We start from the raw sequence: 16,075 nt of genomic DNA on the forward strand, positions 1-16,075 counted from the left end.
CCAAATGAAAATGCAGTTCCCAACTGTTCTGGGAGAATGAGCTAATATTTACATGCAACCTGAACTGTGGTTGTTGCAATGCAAAGAGCAGCATTTGATCCTCAGAAAAGGAAAGGATATCTCCAGTTGATCAGCTTCTAGGGTACTAGCACTCTTCTAGAGAAGGCAGGCAGAAAGAACTGTGAGGTTAATGAGACCTTCAGTGATTTAAGAAAGGACATACTCAAAGGATGCGACAGGGAGATAAAATCAAGTCCTCAATAGCACAAATGACAGATATTTTGGGAGGGGAAAGATCTGCTGTATTTAGGTTGAGAAGAGGAAAGGAGAGAGAATAAGACTTAGACCAGGGTTGGAGAATAAATGTAAACATTGCATCTGTCAAACTTGCTTAAATCATGGTGGTTTGAGATTTGTTTATTTGCAGCAATCTTATTTTTCCCATGATTCCAATATTGTAATGAAAAAAATTTTCTTAATAATTACAATTATCCAGTAACAGGGTTTTAACATAAAGAAGTTTTTTTATCTCACTATTGATATGGACCAGGACCTGCAGTGACATGGTCTGAAGGCTGATGGTGCTTAATGGTTCTTGCAGGCTTCCTGGTCCTATTCCAAGTACATAGAAGCCTTGGAGCAGGAGAGAATACTCATTAAAAGGGAAGAAGATCTGGAGGAAACATCATCATTCCTTTCAGGTTATTAACCTGTAGTTTATTAGGACAAGTTTATATCTTAGGTGAAATTCTCTCAGTATAAGGACTTTGCTTACTCTTCTTTTGAGTTTTGTACTTAAACCTCTGCCTCTCTTGTGCTGTCCACAGGGGAATTGCTCTCTGCACCATACTTGTGAGTGGTAAGTTTTCTAAGAAAGGGACAATAAAAGTTGCAGAGTATCAGCACAGCCTTTACTGCAGAGGTCTTACTGAAGAATGGGATTCGCCCATTCCTTCATTTTGCAGAGTGACGTGGCAATCACACATTTCACCTCCCTGGCTTTTTGTACTTCATCAACTTATATACAAGCAGATACTGAAACTTCTTTCTACCAGTTTGTCTGTGTGTTTTGGGGGGATGTAAGAGGCATTGCTTCATCCTGGTTTCTGCCATGAATATCCTCTTAGGTCCTCCCCAAGGATATTATGACCTGTTTGCTTATTAAATTCCTGCAGGGCTAGCAATAGGGCTAGCAATAGCACTATGTAATATTAAACTCCTTTGGTTTCACATAATTTTAATTATTTCTTCCCATATGCAGGTTCCTTGTCTGTGTCCTCCCTGAATCCTGATGAAATGAAAGACACCATTTCTACAAAGCGCAAACACTCAAATGTTCCCAAGACACAGGAAGTGAGTACCAGACTGCCAACGAGTGTGCTTTGAAATGTGGATTCTTAAAGCCCGTTTTCCTGCTGACAGTGCTGATGCTCATTAGTACCAAGTTATCCCACTCCAAATCATGTTTAAGTGAAGCTGTACAGCCTCAATATGAAGACAAGATTATTTTTCATTCCAACCACAGTTAGCAGACCTGGTGTAGACCTGTTGGAATTTTGTTGCAAAATGGTAGTATCTGAAATTAGTCTGTCTAAGCTTTCCAGTTAAGGTATTTTAAATAGGAGCATGAGATGACTGGAGAAATCTCAGACCCCATGGAGTGACTGGCAAGAATCTGACACAGAACTAGCAATAGATCGATCATCTCTACCAAAGCCAATTAAATATTAGAATGAGAGAAAGAAGTAGGACAGCAAAGAGATCTGATAAAGACAAAAAAACGTATTTTGCTTCAAAGCTTGAATTCCTAGAAGGAATAATCTCCTGGAGGTTTTGTTTTGTTTTGTTTTTTAAGCCTATGCTGAAATTACCTGGACTGAAAAAAATTAATAGAACTTGGACTATTGCTTCCCTTCCTTCTCTGCTCCTCCTTTCTCCTCTAATTATGTACTAAGCACTGCTATTTTACGCAAGTTGGTGTCCTGCCTTCACTAGTCCTCCTGAATTTCTAAGTGTCTGAACATAATCTTCCTGTGGCAGCATATTCTATATGTGATTTCAGAGAAAACTGCAGCATTCCTTGGTCTTCCCTCACGTTCTCTTTCTGCCCTCTTATCACGTCCTCTAGTTGCAGTTAAAGTATTCCATCCGCACAGGTGTGACTGTATTTTGTACATCTTTGCCTTCTGTACCACCGTTCTGCACCCCACGTCATAGTAGGGAGTCCTGGCACAGGGGCTTTGCTCCCTCTCTGTGGATCAGAAACCTCCAGGTGGGCCCTGTGACCAGAGGGCCCACAAGGCAGCTGCAGTCCTTGCTGCAGACCAGCCCAGATGTCCTCTTGTTCCAGACCTGAGAGCTGCATTCCTGCCAGGCATCAGGCTGTGGTACAAGAGGCTAATGCAATGAGAAATTCAAGGTCCTGAGTGATTTGAGAGGTCTCTCCCATCAGCTTCAGTTGCAGCCCACTCTAATGCCACTGGAAATTTGCCTGCCCTGCTCAGTCCCTCATAATAGCTCAAGTGTCCCTACTGCCTTTGAGTGGTTTCCTCTTCTTCCACCATGACCCTTTGGGCATTTGCCTCAGCTGTGCTACACGAGACCACTGTTCCTCCTGACGGGCAGTTTCCCTCCACTTTGTTACTGAGAAGGTAACCTTGTCTGTTGGGGATAAATGGCAAAGTGCTGGCAGGAGAAGGGCTGTAAGCAGAGGCCAGGGCTGCCCTGTGCCTGGCACAGCCAGTTCCAATTGTATCCATCATAGGATATGGCTGATTCCCTCAGGCAAGACGGTGGCACCTTGGGGAAACACATTTTAGAAAGAGCAAAGAAATCTAGAGAGGAGAGGATGGAATAAAAAGAGTGATAAACAACAGAGGGAATACCAAGGCCAGAGGAGGAGGTGGAAGAGGAGGTTGGGGAGCAGGTTGAGAAGGAGGTACTCTGTGTTGGAGCAGACATTCCTTCAGTCTATAGAGGACCCAGGCTGCAGCAGAGGAAAAGAGTGAGAAGGAAGAAGGAGCTTCACAGTGCCACACTGAAGGGACTGAGTGCAACTGGTGGTGATAGCAAGGAGGAGAGGAGAAGTGCTTGGAGTGAACTTGAACCTGGAAAAGGTGGAGAAAAAGTGTTTTCTCCAAGTGTGTAAATGCTAGCTTCTTCTTTTCCCCTCCCCCGAATCATTAATGATTTATTCTAACTGGCAGTACATTCATTTCCCCAGTTTAAGTTTTTGTTTTGCCTGTAAAAAAATTGGTAATCTATCTCCTTGTCTTTATCTTGACCCAAAAGCATTCTCTTTTCTGTTTTTCCTGTTTTCACCCTTTGTCCTGTTGTGCGGTGGTGGAGGGTGGAAATGAGTGAGTGAGCAGCTGCGTGGGAGACTGGCTGCTGGTGAGGGCATGTCCCACCACACCTTATCTCTCTCTTTTTGATGCATTTATTGAAGAACTGTTCTGATTATTTCAACTGGCTACAACACAGCAATGACATTCTGTTACCTTTTCAGGCACAATAAATCTCTCTGAGGAAGGGAATGCAGAGACATTCAATGGAGGTGGCCAGGAGACATAAATATAATGTGCATGCAAGGTTTGTTCTTACATTTCCAGAGCAAAGATGATGACTTGGAGTATTATTAAGAACCGTGGGACAATTATCAAGGGTAGAAAATAAATATCTTCTGATGTGTTCCATACCAACCTGATTGTGATACTGACTCTTGTGTTAATAATTTAATAATACACCTTGAGGCTCAAATCAGAGTAAGATTCCACTGAAGTGTGCAAGGCACACACTACTAGGTAGTCTCAGTCTTAAAGATCCTGTAATGAAACCCAGTTCTTCAGTGCCTGATCTAATGAATAAGAAAAACACTGCATTGAACTGACAACCTTGAAGCAGTGTGTCTTGGCACATTATGCTCTCACTGTGCAATTCATGCAACTTCTGTTCATCAAGGATAACTCCTGAGGTCTGTGAGTTATTATAAAGTCAAATGCTGTTGTGGTTTGCTCCAAGTTCAGTCTGATTCCTGGTCCAGAGTACACCTTTGGCCCCATTTCTGAGTTTCAATCCACAAGAAAGGCTTAAAATCTATCAGGACACAGATGGGATTGAGAACTTTTGTAAAATGTCATTCCACCCAAGGCATTACTCACCAGATGTTTGCAGGTGCTCATAGCTCTTGTGTAGCTCTCCCTACTTTTAAAAAGTTATAAAAAGACTTGGGGCACAGTTGATGTTGGGGCTGAGGACAACAGATTAATTGGGGAGTTAAAAGGGGCAGGGGCAGGATTAACTGCTAGGCAAGGGGCAGGATGATGATAGACCTCCCCACATTTTTCAGACCACTTTAAGCACCAGTCCCCAGCCACAAAGTTGTTGGGTCCACTCTTTGCTGCACAAAGAAGAAAGGCAGGTGGCTGAGTTCCCGAGGACTAGCCCTGAGTTAGGGGTGGGACTGTTTTCTGCTGCTCGTTCCAATCTCTTGGACAAGAAGAACAAGCCATGCAGCCCTGTCTCCTTTGTCAGAAGTAAAAGTTCTTCACTTGGAGCTCTTAGATCATACTGCTAGGGACCGCTCAAGAGTGCTTTCCCCTTCAGTGAGGAGTGGCAACTAATGACAACTAATAGTCTTCCACTCTTGACATAATGACCCAGAATTGTAAGGGATTTCTATTGGGAATTGCTTCAAACAGGCTGTCAGGGAAGGAAGACACTTTATTTTCTGGACATAGCTGCCATGCTCATATATTCTCACACAAGGAGGAAGGGAGATCACTGGTTCAGTTCCTACTTCCCCCCAGTTCATAGCTGGCTTCATGCATGCCATGTTTGGGTTGTTTGCTCATCTGACATTACCTGAGGATGATATCTTGGGTGGAAGCCACAAGAGAGTAAAACATTAAACACTTGTCTCTGGTTTTTATGTTTTCCCAAATTTCACAAATGCAACAAACTTTAATGCTCAGTACATCTGAGGAGGGTGGAACACAGCATCTTGTAATGAGCAGAGCACATGTGGTACTGTGTGGCCTACCACTCATTGATGTGAAAGGCAAAGAAGATTCATGAAATGCCATAAATGCACTGATGTATGTCAGTCTAAAAAGCATGTGGAAGGCAACCTTTTACTGCTGTGGTCAGTACAGTACACGCAACCAAATGCTGAAATGTGGCAGGCAGTTTCTGTTTTGCTGTATTCTTGCCTTCAAGGCATTTTGAGGCAGTTAAATAATGTGTAGATATTACTTATCTAATGCTGGTAGTTCCGGCTGAATAACATTTCGATTACTTCAAAATTTAAAAACATTATCCAGATACTTGTCTCTTCAGGAGTATGTTTCAGCCTTGCCAAATTATTAACAAAAATTTACCAGCAAATTTACCTCAAGCAAAAACTACTGTCCCAGACAGTTATTATGATTTATACCATACACCTCAATCAAACTTAAACCCAAAAAGAACTTGTTGTATTTCAGTGAATGAGTAGAGTTTTGCAAACTGGCCCTATTCACTCGAAGTTCTGCAAACCGAAGCTTCCTCTTGATCCAGTCTGCAGTTCTGTCTCCATGTTAAGTGAAATATATATGTGTGTACATACACACACATGCACTACCATTTATAGGCCATGTCTTTGGCATGCAGTTAAGAAGGATCACATGTATTAGTAATGCTAGAACTACATGTCATATCATTATTTCCATTTTATATGTTAATTTTAAAGAAATATTGGGCAATTGGACAGGATTTAGGAGATGGGGACCCTTTAATTTCTGGGTTACTGAATCTAATTTGACGCAATGGCAGATAATTCGGAACTGCTACTTGGTGATACAACTAAAATGTTAGTCTTGTCCTGAGGGACCAATTCCAGCAGAGAGCCTGAGAACCGACCAAATGTTATGACTCTAAATGATGATTCTGTATCACTTTAAAAAACTTGTCCTGCTATTGCTTTTGTCTTGTTCTTTACATCTATTCTCTCTCAGGTTTCTGATCTACCACCTCTCTGAGCTCAGCAGTTTTAAAGGGCTTGAAAAGTTCTCCTCAACAACCCTAGCACCTCTCCCTTTAGACAACTAAAATTTATTCCTTGTTTATTTGGAGTATGTATACTTTGAAACTTTCAGAAATCTACAACAGAACAACACTTCTGTGTGGAGTTTGCTGCTACAGACACTAAAACCAATTATCTTTTTCAGAAACCTGTAAATGTAGAAAACTCTTCTGGGTGGATTTATGCTTTAGTGTCATTCAAAATACACAATCCAATCATACTCATTCAGCCTTACTTTTGTGGTTTATTCTCAAATAATGCAAGATATGAGAACTATTTTGGAATTTTTTAAAGCCATCTTTTAGATTTGTAAGTACTTACATTAAGTACTGTGTACTTTTCTCCCATCAGATATGGTATATTTATTAAAACATTTCATAATCTTTGAGAGTGCAGTTCTGAAGTTGCTCATTCAAATTTTGATATCATTTTGATATCAACACGAACTGTGACTACACACTTCAAAAGGGGCCTTATACATTTTGTTTTGACATCTCTCCTGCTACTGCATGACACAAAATGTTAGACTGTGAGACGAATTCCTGAAAATACCTAGTGCTGCATTATGTTATTAAGATGCACACTTACAACAGTTTATAAGAGTGGTAGTCGTTATTACCAGGCCATTTAAAAAGGGCAAAATGCTTTTTGATTTGTGTCTGTACAATGCTGCTCTGCCGTTGTCTCTGTGCTCCTCATGATCCCTTTTGATTGGCTGTTTCTGAAGTCCTATTAATGGAGAATGGTTTTAGACGATGAGCTGTGGGTTCATTTGTCCCGTTCAAGGTGTGGAAATCTGGTTTTTAATCAGCAGGCATTGAGATCAGCAATTGAGAGAGTGGTGCTTTGCAGATACAGTACTAGACCTGATTCAGCAGACCCAGTTTCTATTACTGATTCTCTTATTACACAGTACCTGGTGGCCAAGGCCAGACTGGTTTGGGCCACACTTTCTACATCTTTTACATGAGAAGAATCATTGTGACTCACTTGCAAATATGTTTGACTTATAAAAAAAAAGAGAAATGTGCATTAATGAAGTCTACAGATAAAAGCATCAATGAACTGAGTATTTGCATACATTTGGGACCTTCAGTTTCCTGGTGTTGAGAGCACTGAAAAATGTCAGGTGTCCCTTCACTGCTCCTTCTGTGCCTTATCCAGTGTTATGGGGGACATTTTCTATCCTCTACCACTTGTATGCTTGTGAAAAGGCCCACCTCAGTCCCACACAACACTATTGCTGCAGTCAAAAACGTTGCCTTTGGCATGTGTATGGAAAAGGGACTGAAAAGAGACCAGATGTTTCAAAGTTCTGTCCCAAACTTGGAAAAGAAAATCCTTAAATTATTTATGTTTCTAATGTTAAATACTGGGCCAAAGTGATCGCTGTGAATCTCTATTTGGCCAATGGAGCTGTAATCCATCTTGAATTTGACCTATTTAAACTGTCTCACTACATTCAACTGATGATTTTTATTACTGCCTTTTTACAGAAATGTTTTTAGACAGCCATTGAGGGTCACATCTGAATATGGCTAAGATGGGGTTAACTGGTATTTTTTCTTAAGCTTATGGAACATTGTTGGTTTTAATATATTCAGTAGTTGCTGTAAAACTGTTATGGAAAGACAGGTTTGAACAAAAATTTTAAATCTGAACGTGTACTTACAGTTCAAACCTACCTCTAATGGCCTGATTTGGAGCATTCCCAGGATTTCAGAGTTATAATTCACATCTGTGTTTCTAACTCCTTCATGCATGATTGTTTGAATGTGCACTTTTGGAACAGGTCCATGTCTAATAGGCTAAATTGTAGTTCCCAAATCAGAAGCCACATGGTATTGCTATATAGTTTTTATTCTTCCTCTTATAACATAGTCTTCAAATAAGGTTCTGTTAGTCCAGCACATTGGATTAATACAAAACACCAAAGTCTACACTTTCTGCCTACCTTGCTAATGAACTCACACATTTTGATTTCTACCAGTGATTTAGTAAAGCATTTGTGCAATGGCCACAATGGAGATTTCTCTGCCAAGTAATAATTTATCAGAGCACTGGAGCAGATCTGAATTATGCAGGGCCCACTAAGCTGTCCTAGTATGGTAAGGATAGTCAAGGTAGACTTGAGATTCTCTTCTTTTTAATACCCACTGAGACAAACTAATTTATATGTCAAGCACAAGCTGCATTTACTTGGATTTTCCTCTATTTCTCTACTAATTAAAATATTATAGTTTCGTGGTGACATATGTGAAAGCGTTGACAACAGCATTGCTTATTCCACATGTTAATTATGTATTTGCTCATTGCATGCTGATGAACTGTGTGCATTTCTCACGTTAAGATTTGATTTTATATCAAAGGAAAAATGGAAATGTAGTAAGTGGATTTGTGCTTTTAATTTTAGATATTTCGTTTTGCTCTAAAACAATCTTGTATGATTCCTCCATACCATATGTGTTTGAAAATCTTTTGTTGGCAAGAAGTTAAAGAAGAAAGTAATACTTGCTTCTCAGAATAGGATTTTTGAACAAAGCAAAGCAATTGTGCTATTAATGAGAAAGCTAAATGAAACAAATGACAAGGCAAGCAAAAAAACCCCACAGCATCACACTCAAGGAATTCACAGGCACACAATAGCTTACGCAATATTCTCCATCTGACAAAGTCAGTAAATACAGAGATTTCCTTGGAAATATTCATTACAATAGGCTGTGGTGCCTATGGTTCAGTAAATGCAGTCAACAAGCTTGTAGCATTCTTGGTAGTTTTCACCTGTAGGCAACTCAATGAATTTTATCCAGCTGCGAGCCCCAACTGATCAGCACTGAGTTTGTAAACACCAGACCTTGATTGGCTTGGGTGCCACTCATTCCTGAAAACAGTACTTTGGGAATTGAATCTGTCACACCTCTAGAATAATTCACACCTTTACAGTTTTGGATGTGCGTATGTGTGTGCAGGCATGTACACGTGTATAGATACACACACAATACAACAGATGTGTAAAATTACCTTGTTTGGTAAACTGCTTTATTGTCATAATCACATAGGGCTTAATTTTGATATATATCATCTTTTCCTAATACAATATTCCAACCATTTTCTGCTGTGTCCTTTTTTGAAATGAAGGTCTTTGTTTCATTAAAATGTTTGGGTTTGTACTCGCTTGCATTTGAGAAGACAGAGCCATTACACTTGCTTTGTTGAGGAATATGGCTCTTTCCAGAGGGCTACAGCTGCTGGAAAGAGAAATAAATGTGTTTGGGGGGAGTTCTTTTTCCTCTAGAAAGCATACTCAAGAAAAAAAAAATTAACTTTCGCTATGTTTTTTCTCACAAATGAGAAAGTAATTTGCAGCATGTGTTGGGCCATTCACTAAAGACTACAATAAATGATTTACTATTTTCAAGCTAATGAAGTGAATGCTTGATCTAAAAAAGGAGAGTGTGTATGATTATGTTCATTTTCCAGTTATGACCTTCCAGTTCAAAGATCATCTTAACTTCTGGCTGCCTGATCTCTGTAATTTGCTGAATGTATTGAAATTTGTTCTCTTAATTCATGTCTCCAGAGGTGCTCAGCACCTGGCAGTAGAAGGCCTTCAGAAAGCTGTCCAAAGGACAAAAGCACTGATATTTTTTTTTTTTTTTTAGTGAAACACCAGGAAAGGATGGCTTTGTCACTGCAGTTCCACACAAAAGTATATTAAAAAATAACAAAGCACAACAAAATCAAACCACAGAAATACATAGGCTTGGTTGGGCTTGCCAGGGTAATGTAGTACAAATTGAAGATTGTATCATGAGACAATAGTTCTGTTTGGAAACTAACTGCCCAGAGAGCTTTTGGTGTCTTTACTGTCATCAGAGGGGCTCTAAAAACAGATAAGTTATGCACATCTGCCAGGAATGACTAAGTATTTTCGGACCCATATTGGGGCAGGAGAGTGAGTAGATCAACTCTTGAGGGACTTATTTTCTCTGAATCCTTATTCAGGTTGTTCTGAATGCAAAAGCTTAGCCTCTGCTAAGGAATCTTACGAGAGTCAAGGGCCGTGACACTTCATTTGCTCTGCACCCGAAACTCCCACTGAAGCCAATTATTCAATCTAATTTAACAAAGACCACAGCTTCTCTGGCTGTGCAATTGTTGGTAACCATCAACAAACTGATTCATCTACAATTGGGCCAAATGTTACAAAATCTGTTTCTGAGTTCTTGTTTGTACCTCCATCATAAGATTACACCAAAATTAAAGCATGCAGTACTTGAACTAACTTCAAAGGCTGAGCTTGCACTTCTAGCTAGTTCAGCCTTTTTATTGGTTCATGTTTTCCATTTGGCTTCAACATCCTGTTCCTTACTGATGCCCTTCTAGAGTTTCATTTGCAAATATTACGTCCCTGGTTAGTGAGCCACGCTAATTAATACTGTGGTGGAGGCTATGGATTATAGTAATCTCATGCCTCCTGCTTGGAAAAACACTGCAATTTTTCCAGACGTTTACATGTAATGCCATATTGAACATGGCCAAATTTGTCTCAGAAAAACGTATCCTGAACTCATTTAACCAAAATATGTTTAAGTAAGGTTGCTTATGCTGTTATCTATTGCCAGTTTTGTTAATCATGAAGCTCAAAAATTTCAATGCAGTAGAAACCTGAGACACACAATTTCCTAATTAGATTATTTCAAACAAAACAGTAAAGTTAAACCAGCCTGGTTTAGGTATACATATTTTTAAAAGTTTATGCCAATAACAAGTTTGTTATAAAAACATGAACAGATGATGTGTCTACTTTCTGGAAGCCTCACACCTTTGACTGTGCCTCACCTTTCAAACCTGGGACCACAATCTGACATGGATTTTAGCTCCACTGGGGATTTTGTATTGAGAGACTCCTTGACTTCTGGGACTTAAAGTCTTGCCAAGGTTATGATTGTAAAGAAAATCTATTATATTTGCAGTACCATTGAATATCGAATAAAAGCTAAATCAAATAAACCCCTTTCAAAATATAGCAATCCTAAGTTGATAGATTCTTCCAATACCGAAATAAATAAAAGAAATGGCAATTTTTTTTTAGGAAGAATCTTTTATCAGACCAGGTAATGTAATTGGAAACAATGAACAAGCTTTCAGGCTCACAATTTGTTCACCAGATCATAAAGAAGTCGAGAAATACATCATCTCGGGGTTACTTGTTTTATTTTTTGTTTTTTTATCGTGTTTATTAATTCTCTTTTCATAAATGGACATGATTTGGTTGACGTGACTGAACTATGATGAGATGAGGTACAACAAATCTGAGACATCCCTCACTCCTTCTAGACTCCAATTTCAGACACAGCAATGAAAACTTGCCAGCATTTCATAAGGCTTACCGTGTCATCACCTCAATGTGAATTAAAACAGACTAAAATGAGATGTTCAGAAATCTGTGAGAAAAAGTCTAAAAACTTGTCACAGAAACCAATTGCAAAGTGATGCTTTATACATAATCTGGGCCAATCTTTTTATGTCAGCATGAGCTCTGTATTGTACCAGGTAAATCAAATAAATGGCAAAGATATCTCTAGGTTAAATCCTACAGTTGTAAATTTTTAGGTGTCACTCTCCCAGGGTGCAGTCCCCAACCTGAGCAAGACCCTTTTCCTCTCTATGCAGCTCTCTCTGAGAGAAGCACACTGAGCCAAGAGCTGCCCAGAGCAAAGATGGTGAACCTAACTAAGGAAGGGACAAATGTAGTGCCCTGTGGAGAATGAGTCCAATCTTCTACTTGAAAGAGACTTTTGCACTTTACAACCACTGTCTTACACCCACGGGAAAGTTGTTCTGTCATTTTCTGTGAGAATTTATTCCTTGAATAAAAATTATAGCTGTGTGAACAGCAGCAGCTGGCCACTTTCTGCTTTCCTGGAGGTCTGTTGATCACTGGTCACATCTAGGAAAAACAGAAGCTAACAAAGGGTCTGTCCTAAACCCTATTAAAGTGTGAGGAACACTCCTTGTTTCAATGGTTTTGGATTACTGAAGGGTACACATGAATCTCCTGCTCAGACTTACTGTAATGCATCCATGATCAAGGAGGAGAGCACTAGTAAATGTACACAAAATGCTTGTGTGTAGTATTTGCCTGTAAAGATGGTTTAACTCCACATGTTCCTGGAGAAACAAGGATGAGGAATGAAAACAGTTTTTCAGAGTAAGGCACCTCTACTCAAATACAGAGCACTAAAGGAACAGGATAAAAATGTTCTCTTTGATGTCTTTATTTCTATTGCAGACAGGCTACATAACATTTTAAACCACAAAAGACAGAAGAATCTTGGCATCATTTAAAGGGCTTTGAGAAGGAACAGGGATGGGAAGGAGGTGTTTCTTGTAGGTGTGGTTTTGGTCTTTTCTAAGAAAACAGATGATAATGTAGAATGTTTATGGCAATGACTGATGAAGTCACACTTGTCTAAGTTCAACTTCTAGGTGAGAATGACACATATAGAAAGTTCTTTTTGTTTAAAAGCTTATTTTATCTAACTAAGGATTTCCTGTTGCTGAAATAAGCAGTGTACTTATTTCAGATAGTCCCTCTGAACCTGGAGGACAGAGTGAGAACAATTAGTGCAGAACAGTACTCCAGAAAAAGTAGGGGGAAAAGTGTCACATCAGTGTTAATGTCTCAGCTGTGGAACCTGGTGTGTTTTCTGGTTCTTGGGCCTGAATATATGCATTAGCCATGCTGGGAACTTGGAAAATAGCTATTTTTTTAACACTATAACTCATGATGATACCAAACACAAGAACATTCACATAATTATATCACTATTTCATGTGTATTGTATAGACCAAAATCTGTCTATTTACAAGTGGAGCAAAACTTAAGAAATCACTTTTTTGAGATTTTTCTATTTGAAAAACATGCATACCATCAACAGAGGCTTGTGAAATCCCTGTCTGCTCCATTTATTGTGATTTGAACTTTTTTTTTTTCCTCTCCTTTGTTTATAATGCTCGTTTGGAAGTACAAAAATATTTTCCTTCCCCCTACTAATTTTGACTTTTTCCATTTAGGAATTATTGATTCACCCTCATTTTTTTGTGCAGCTGCCATTTCAATTGTGTCAAAAAGCTTCTTGTGCCACAATATCTTCGTTTTTTCCACAGCACCGTGGGTTGAGGTAGACACAGCTGTAGCAAGAGAGTATTTGATTAGTTAATTTCTGGCACATAAAGGGGAGGAGGAGCCCAGATGTATTCATTTTCATATGTGGCACATAGCATTTTTAAACTTCTTTTTCTTTTGTGATAGAGAGGTATATTTTATATTAAATTAAACTGTTTGGGAATGCAGCTGGCTCAGGGGATTGCTGATGTCCCATGTGATCTTTCTCCAGTAGATTTTTTTGTCCTAATTTGATCCAGATTATGACTATCTGAAGACTTTTTGTGGCATATGCAAAATCACTCGATTGTCACAGTCCTGTTCCTAGTTGGCGTCAGTCCACACCACAAAAAGTACAGTCAAAGTATCACAGCTGGCACTCTGTGGAAAAGACAAGGATTCACTGCCTAAATTTGCTCTCACTAAAGTCAGAGGTAAGTTTTATTTCATATTTCAGTGGACCACAAGCAAGAAATGGTTTAGCATTAATGCCTTCCTTCACTCCTCAAATGATGATCCCTTTCAAGGATACCATGGAGAAGTGTAAACTCTTACTGGCACTTTGGTATTTTGCAGAGAAAAAGAGGACTGAAGATTCTACTTTGATAACTGTGGCACCTTTTGAGCAAACAGTCCAAATTTTCCCAATTTTGTCCCAAAAATTGTCTCAAAGACAGCTGGACTAGGTGCCAGAGATCTCAGAGACTTGTTGGACTGGGAAGGAAACAACTGCTGCTGTCTCTGTATCACGTGCCTTCATGTTTTCAGAAGGTTTATTTGCTTTCATGCATTTGGATGCACAGGGTCCAGTCAGGTCCAAAACCACATTCAGCCTTATAATCCATTCAGAAACTGACTCACAGGAAGCAACTCTGTGCACTGACTTCATGGAGCTGATTATCTCTGCCTTCCTTCCATTGCTCTTCCTCCAGTGTATCCTCAATCCCTTTTTTAATCTCCTGCTTGCACAGTCCCGAACTGCCCTTTACACAGAACAATAATGAGTTGGCTGTATATTCCACAGTAACAACATCAAAGAATGATAACAATTAGCACTTCATTTAGCATCTTAACTATAACACAAAGATGCCTAGCCAGCAGTATCTCAGGCACATGGGAAAACTGGTCACACAGAAAAGAATTCAATGACCTGGCCAGCCATGAAGTAAGCTATTGAAAACAGCAATCAGAAGTTTTTATTTGCAGACCTTGTTCCATCCACCAAACTACCCTGCCTCCACAAGACTGATGTTTATAGGAAAGTTACTCATATATAATCTATGATGATAGTAGCCACGAAACCTGCTATGCTTTTATTCTAATTAATTTTGTATCCTCTTTTTCATGAGGTCAGGTTCAGTAAAGAATTTCCTTTTCATATCTAATCTAAACCTGCCCTCTTTTAGTTTAATTCCATTCTCCCTTTGTCCGTGTTGCCACCAAAGATGTTAGACAGTGCTGGTCCCAGTACTGGCCCCTAAGGAAGGCATCTCATCACTGGGCTACACTTGAATATCAAGCCCTTGACCACAACTCTGAGAGTGCAACCATCCAGCCAGTTCCTTTAGTCCTTATCCACTGAGTGGTCCATCAATCAAATCCATGTCTCTGTAGTTTAGGGACAAGGATGTTGTGCAGGACAATGTCAAATGCTTTGCACAGGTCCAGGTAGATGATGTCAGTTACTCTTCCCTCATCCACCAACACTGTCACCCTGTTGTAGAAAGCCAACAAATTTGTCAGCACGATTTGCCCTTGATGATATATCTTGCCATTCTTTCTGCATGACACCATTAACATTTGGGGTTTTTGTGTTAATCCACATGGGGAAAAGCTCTTGGACAGACATTCTTCATTTTAGTCTCAACTATTGTAACAAACTTTTCTTCAGTTTGAGGAATGTTGTCCAAATTGCGTCTATTCAAACCACTGTTGCAAAGACCATTCTCCCAGCTTGTAGCCACAGCTGTACGAGTTCCCTCTGCAATTTTCTACTGACACTTTCCTCTGAATTCCATCATAGGAAAAGCAACTTCTCTTCAGTTTTAAGGGCCCATCTCCTCTGCCATTTTATGTCAGGATCTGCTGGCTTTGGCAAAGAAGTGAAAAGCTTGAATGAATACCTCATTGCACAGGAAGGCTTGTTTTTTCAAGGCAGGAATTCATAGCATTTAGTGTAAATCCCACAGAGACTCCCCATGAATAAAAATGACAATTCCACATGCAGGTGGTGATTATGTGGAAATCACGGTCAAAGAACATGTGCCTCATTTCCAAGAAAGGTACAAAAACTGGCTAAGGGATATCTAGGAAGGATTACAAATGGTTTAATTTGTTTCTAGGCTTGGCCAATAATTCCTGGCAAACTGTATATGTAAAGACTTGAGCCCCTTGGCATCGCAGTGCCACCCTGGGCATCCTTCAGGGGGCCAGCACAGTCTTCTCCCATTGCTCTTAATAGAATCACAGAATCACAGAATGGTTTGGGTTGGAAGGGACTTTAAAGACATAAAAAGGGACCTGAACATGAGCCAGCAGTGTGTCCAGATGGCCAAGAAGGCAAATGACATCCTGGCCTGTGTCAGGAACAGTGTGGCCAGCAGGACCAGGGCAGTGATTGGCCCCCTGTACTTGGCACTGGTGAGGCTGCACCTCAAGTGCTGTGACCTGTTCTGGGCTCCTCACTACAGGAAGGACATTGAGGTGCTGGAGCACATCCAGAGAAGGGCAACAGAGGTGGTGAAGGGTCTGGAGCACAAGTTGGATGAGGAGCAGCTGAGGGAGCTGGGGTTGCTCAGCCTGGAGAGGCAACAGCTCAGGGGTGACCTTATTGCTTTCTACGA

The 16,075-nt window shown here is 40.0% G+C and overlaps 1 protein-coding gene across 1 annotated transcript in view; it reads left to right on the forward strand.

Annotated features, from left to right (window-relative positions):
- The window catches only part of RGS22 (regulator of G protein signaling 22), a 63,560-nt gene extending 60,390 nt beyond the window's left edge, over positions 1–3,170 (forward strand). The window contains exons 25-26 of the mRNA XM_050315318.1: positions 602–701; positions 1,262–3,170. Of these exons, the coding sequence (XP_050171275.1) occupies positions 602–701; positions 1,262–1,386 (225 nt within the window). The 3' untranslated portion in view covers positions 1,387–3,170. The remainder of the gene's footprint in view (positions 1–601; positions 702–1,261) is intronic.
- The last annotated feature ends 12,905 nt before the right edge of the window (positions 3,171–16,075 follow it).

Source organism: Myiozetetes cayanensis, unplaced genomic scaffold (assembly GCF_022539395.1).
Source record: "Myiozetetes cayanensis isolate MyiCay16 unplaced genomic scaffold, myiCay2020 scf1, whole genome shotgun sequence".
Lineage (NCBI taxonomy): Eukaryota > Metazoa > Chordata > Aves > Passeriformes > Tyrannidae > Myiozetetes > Myiozetetes cayanensis.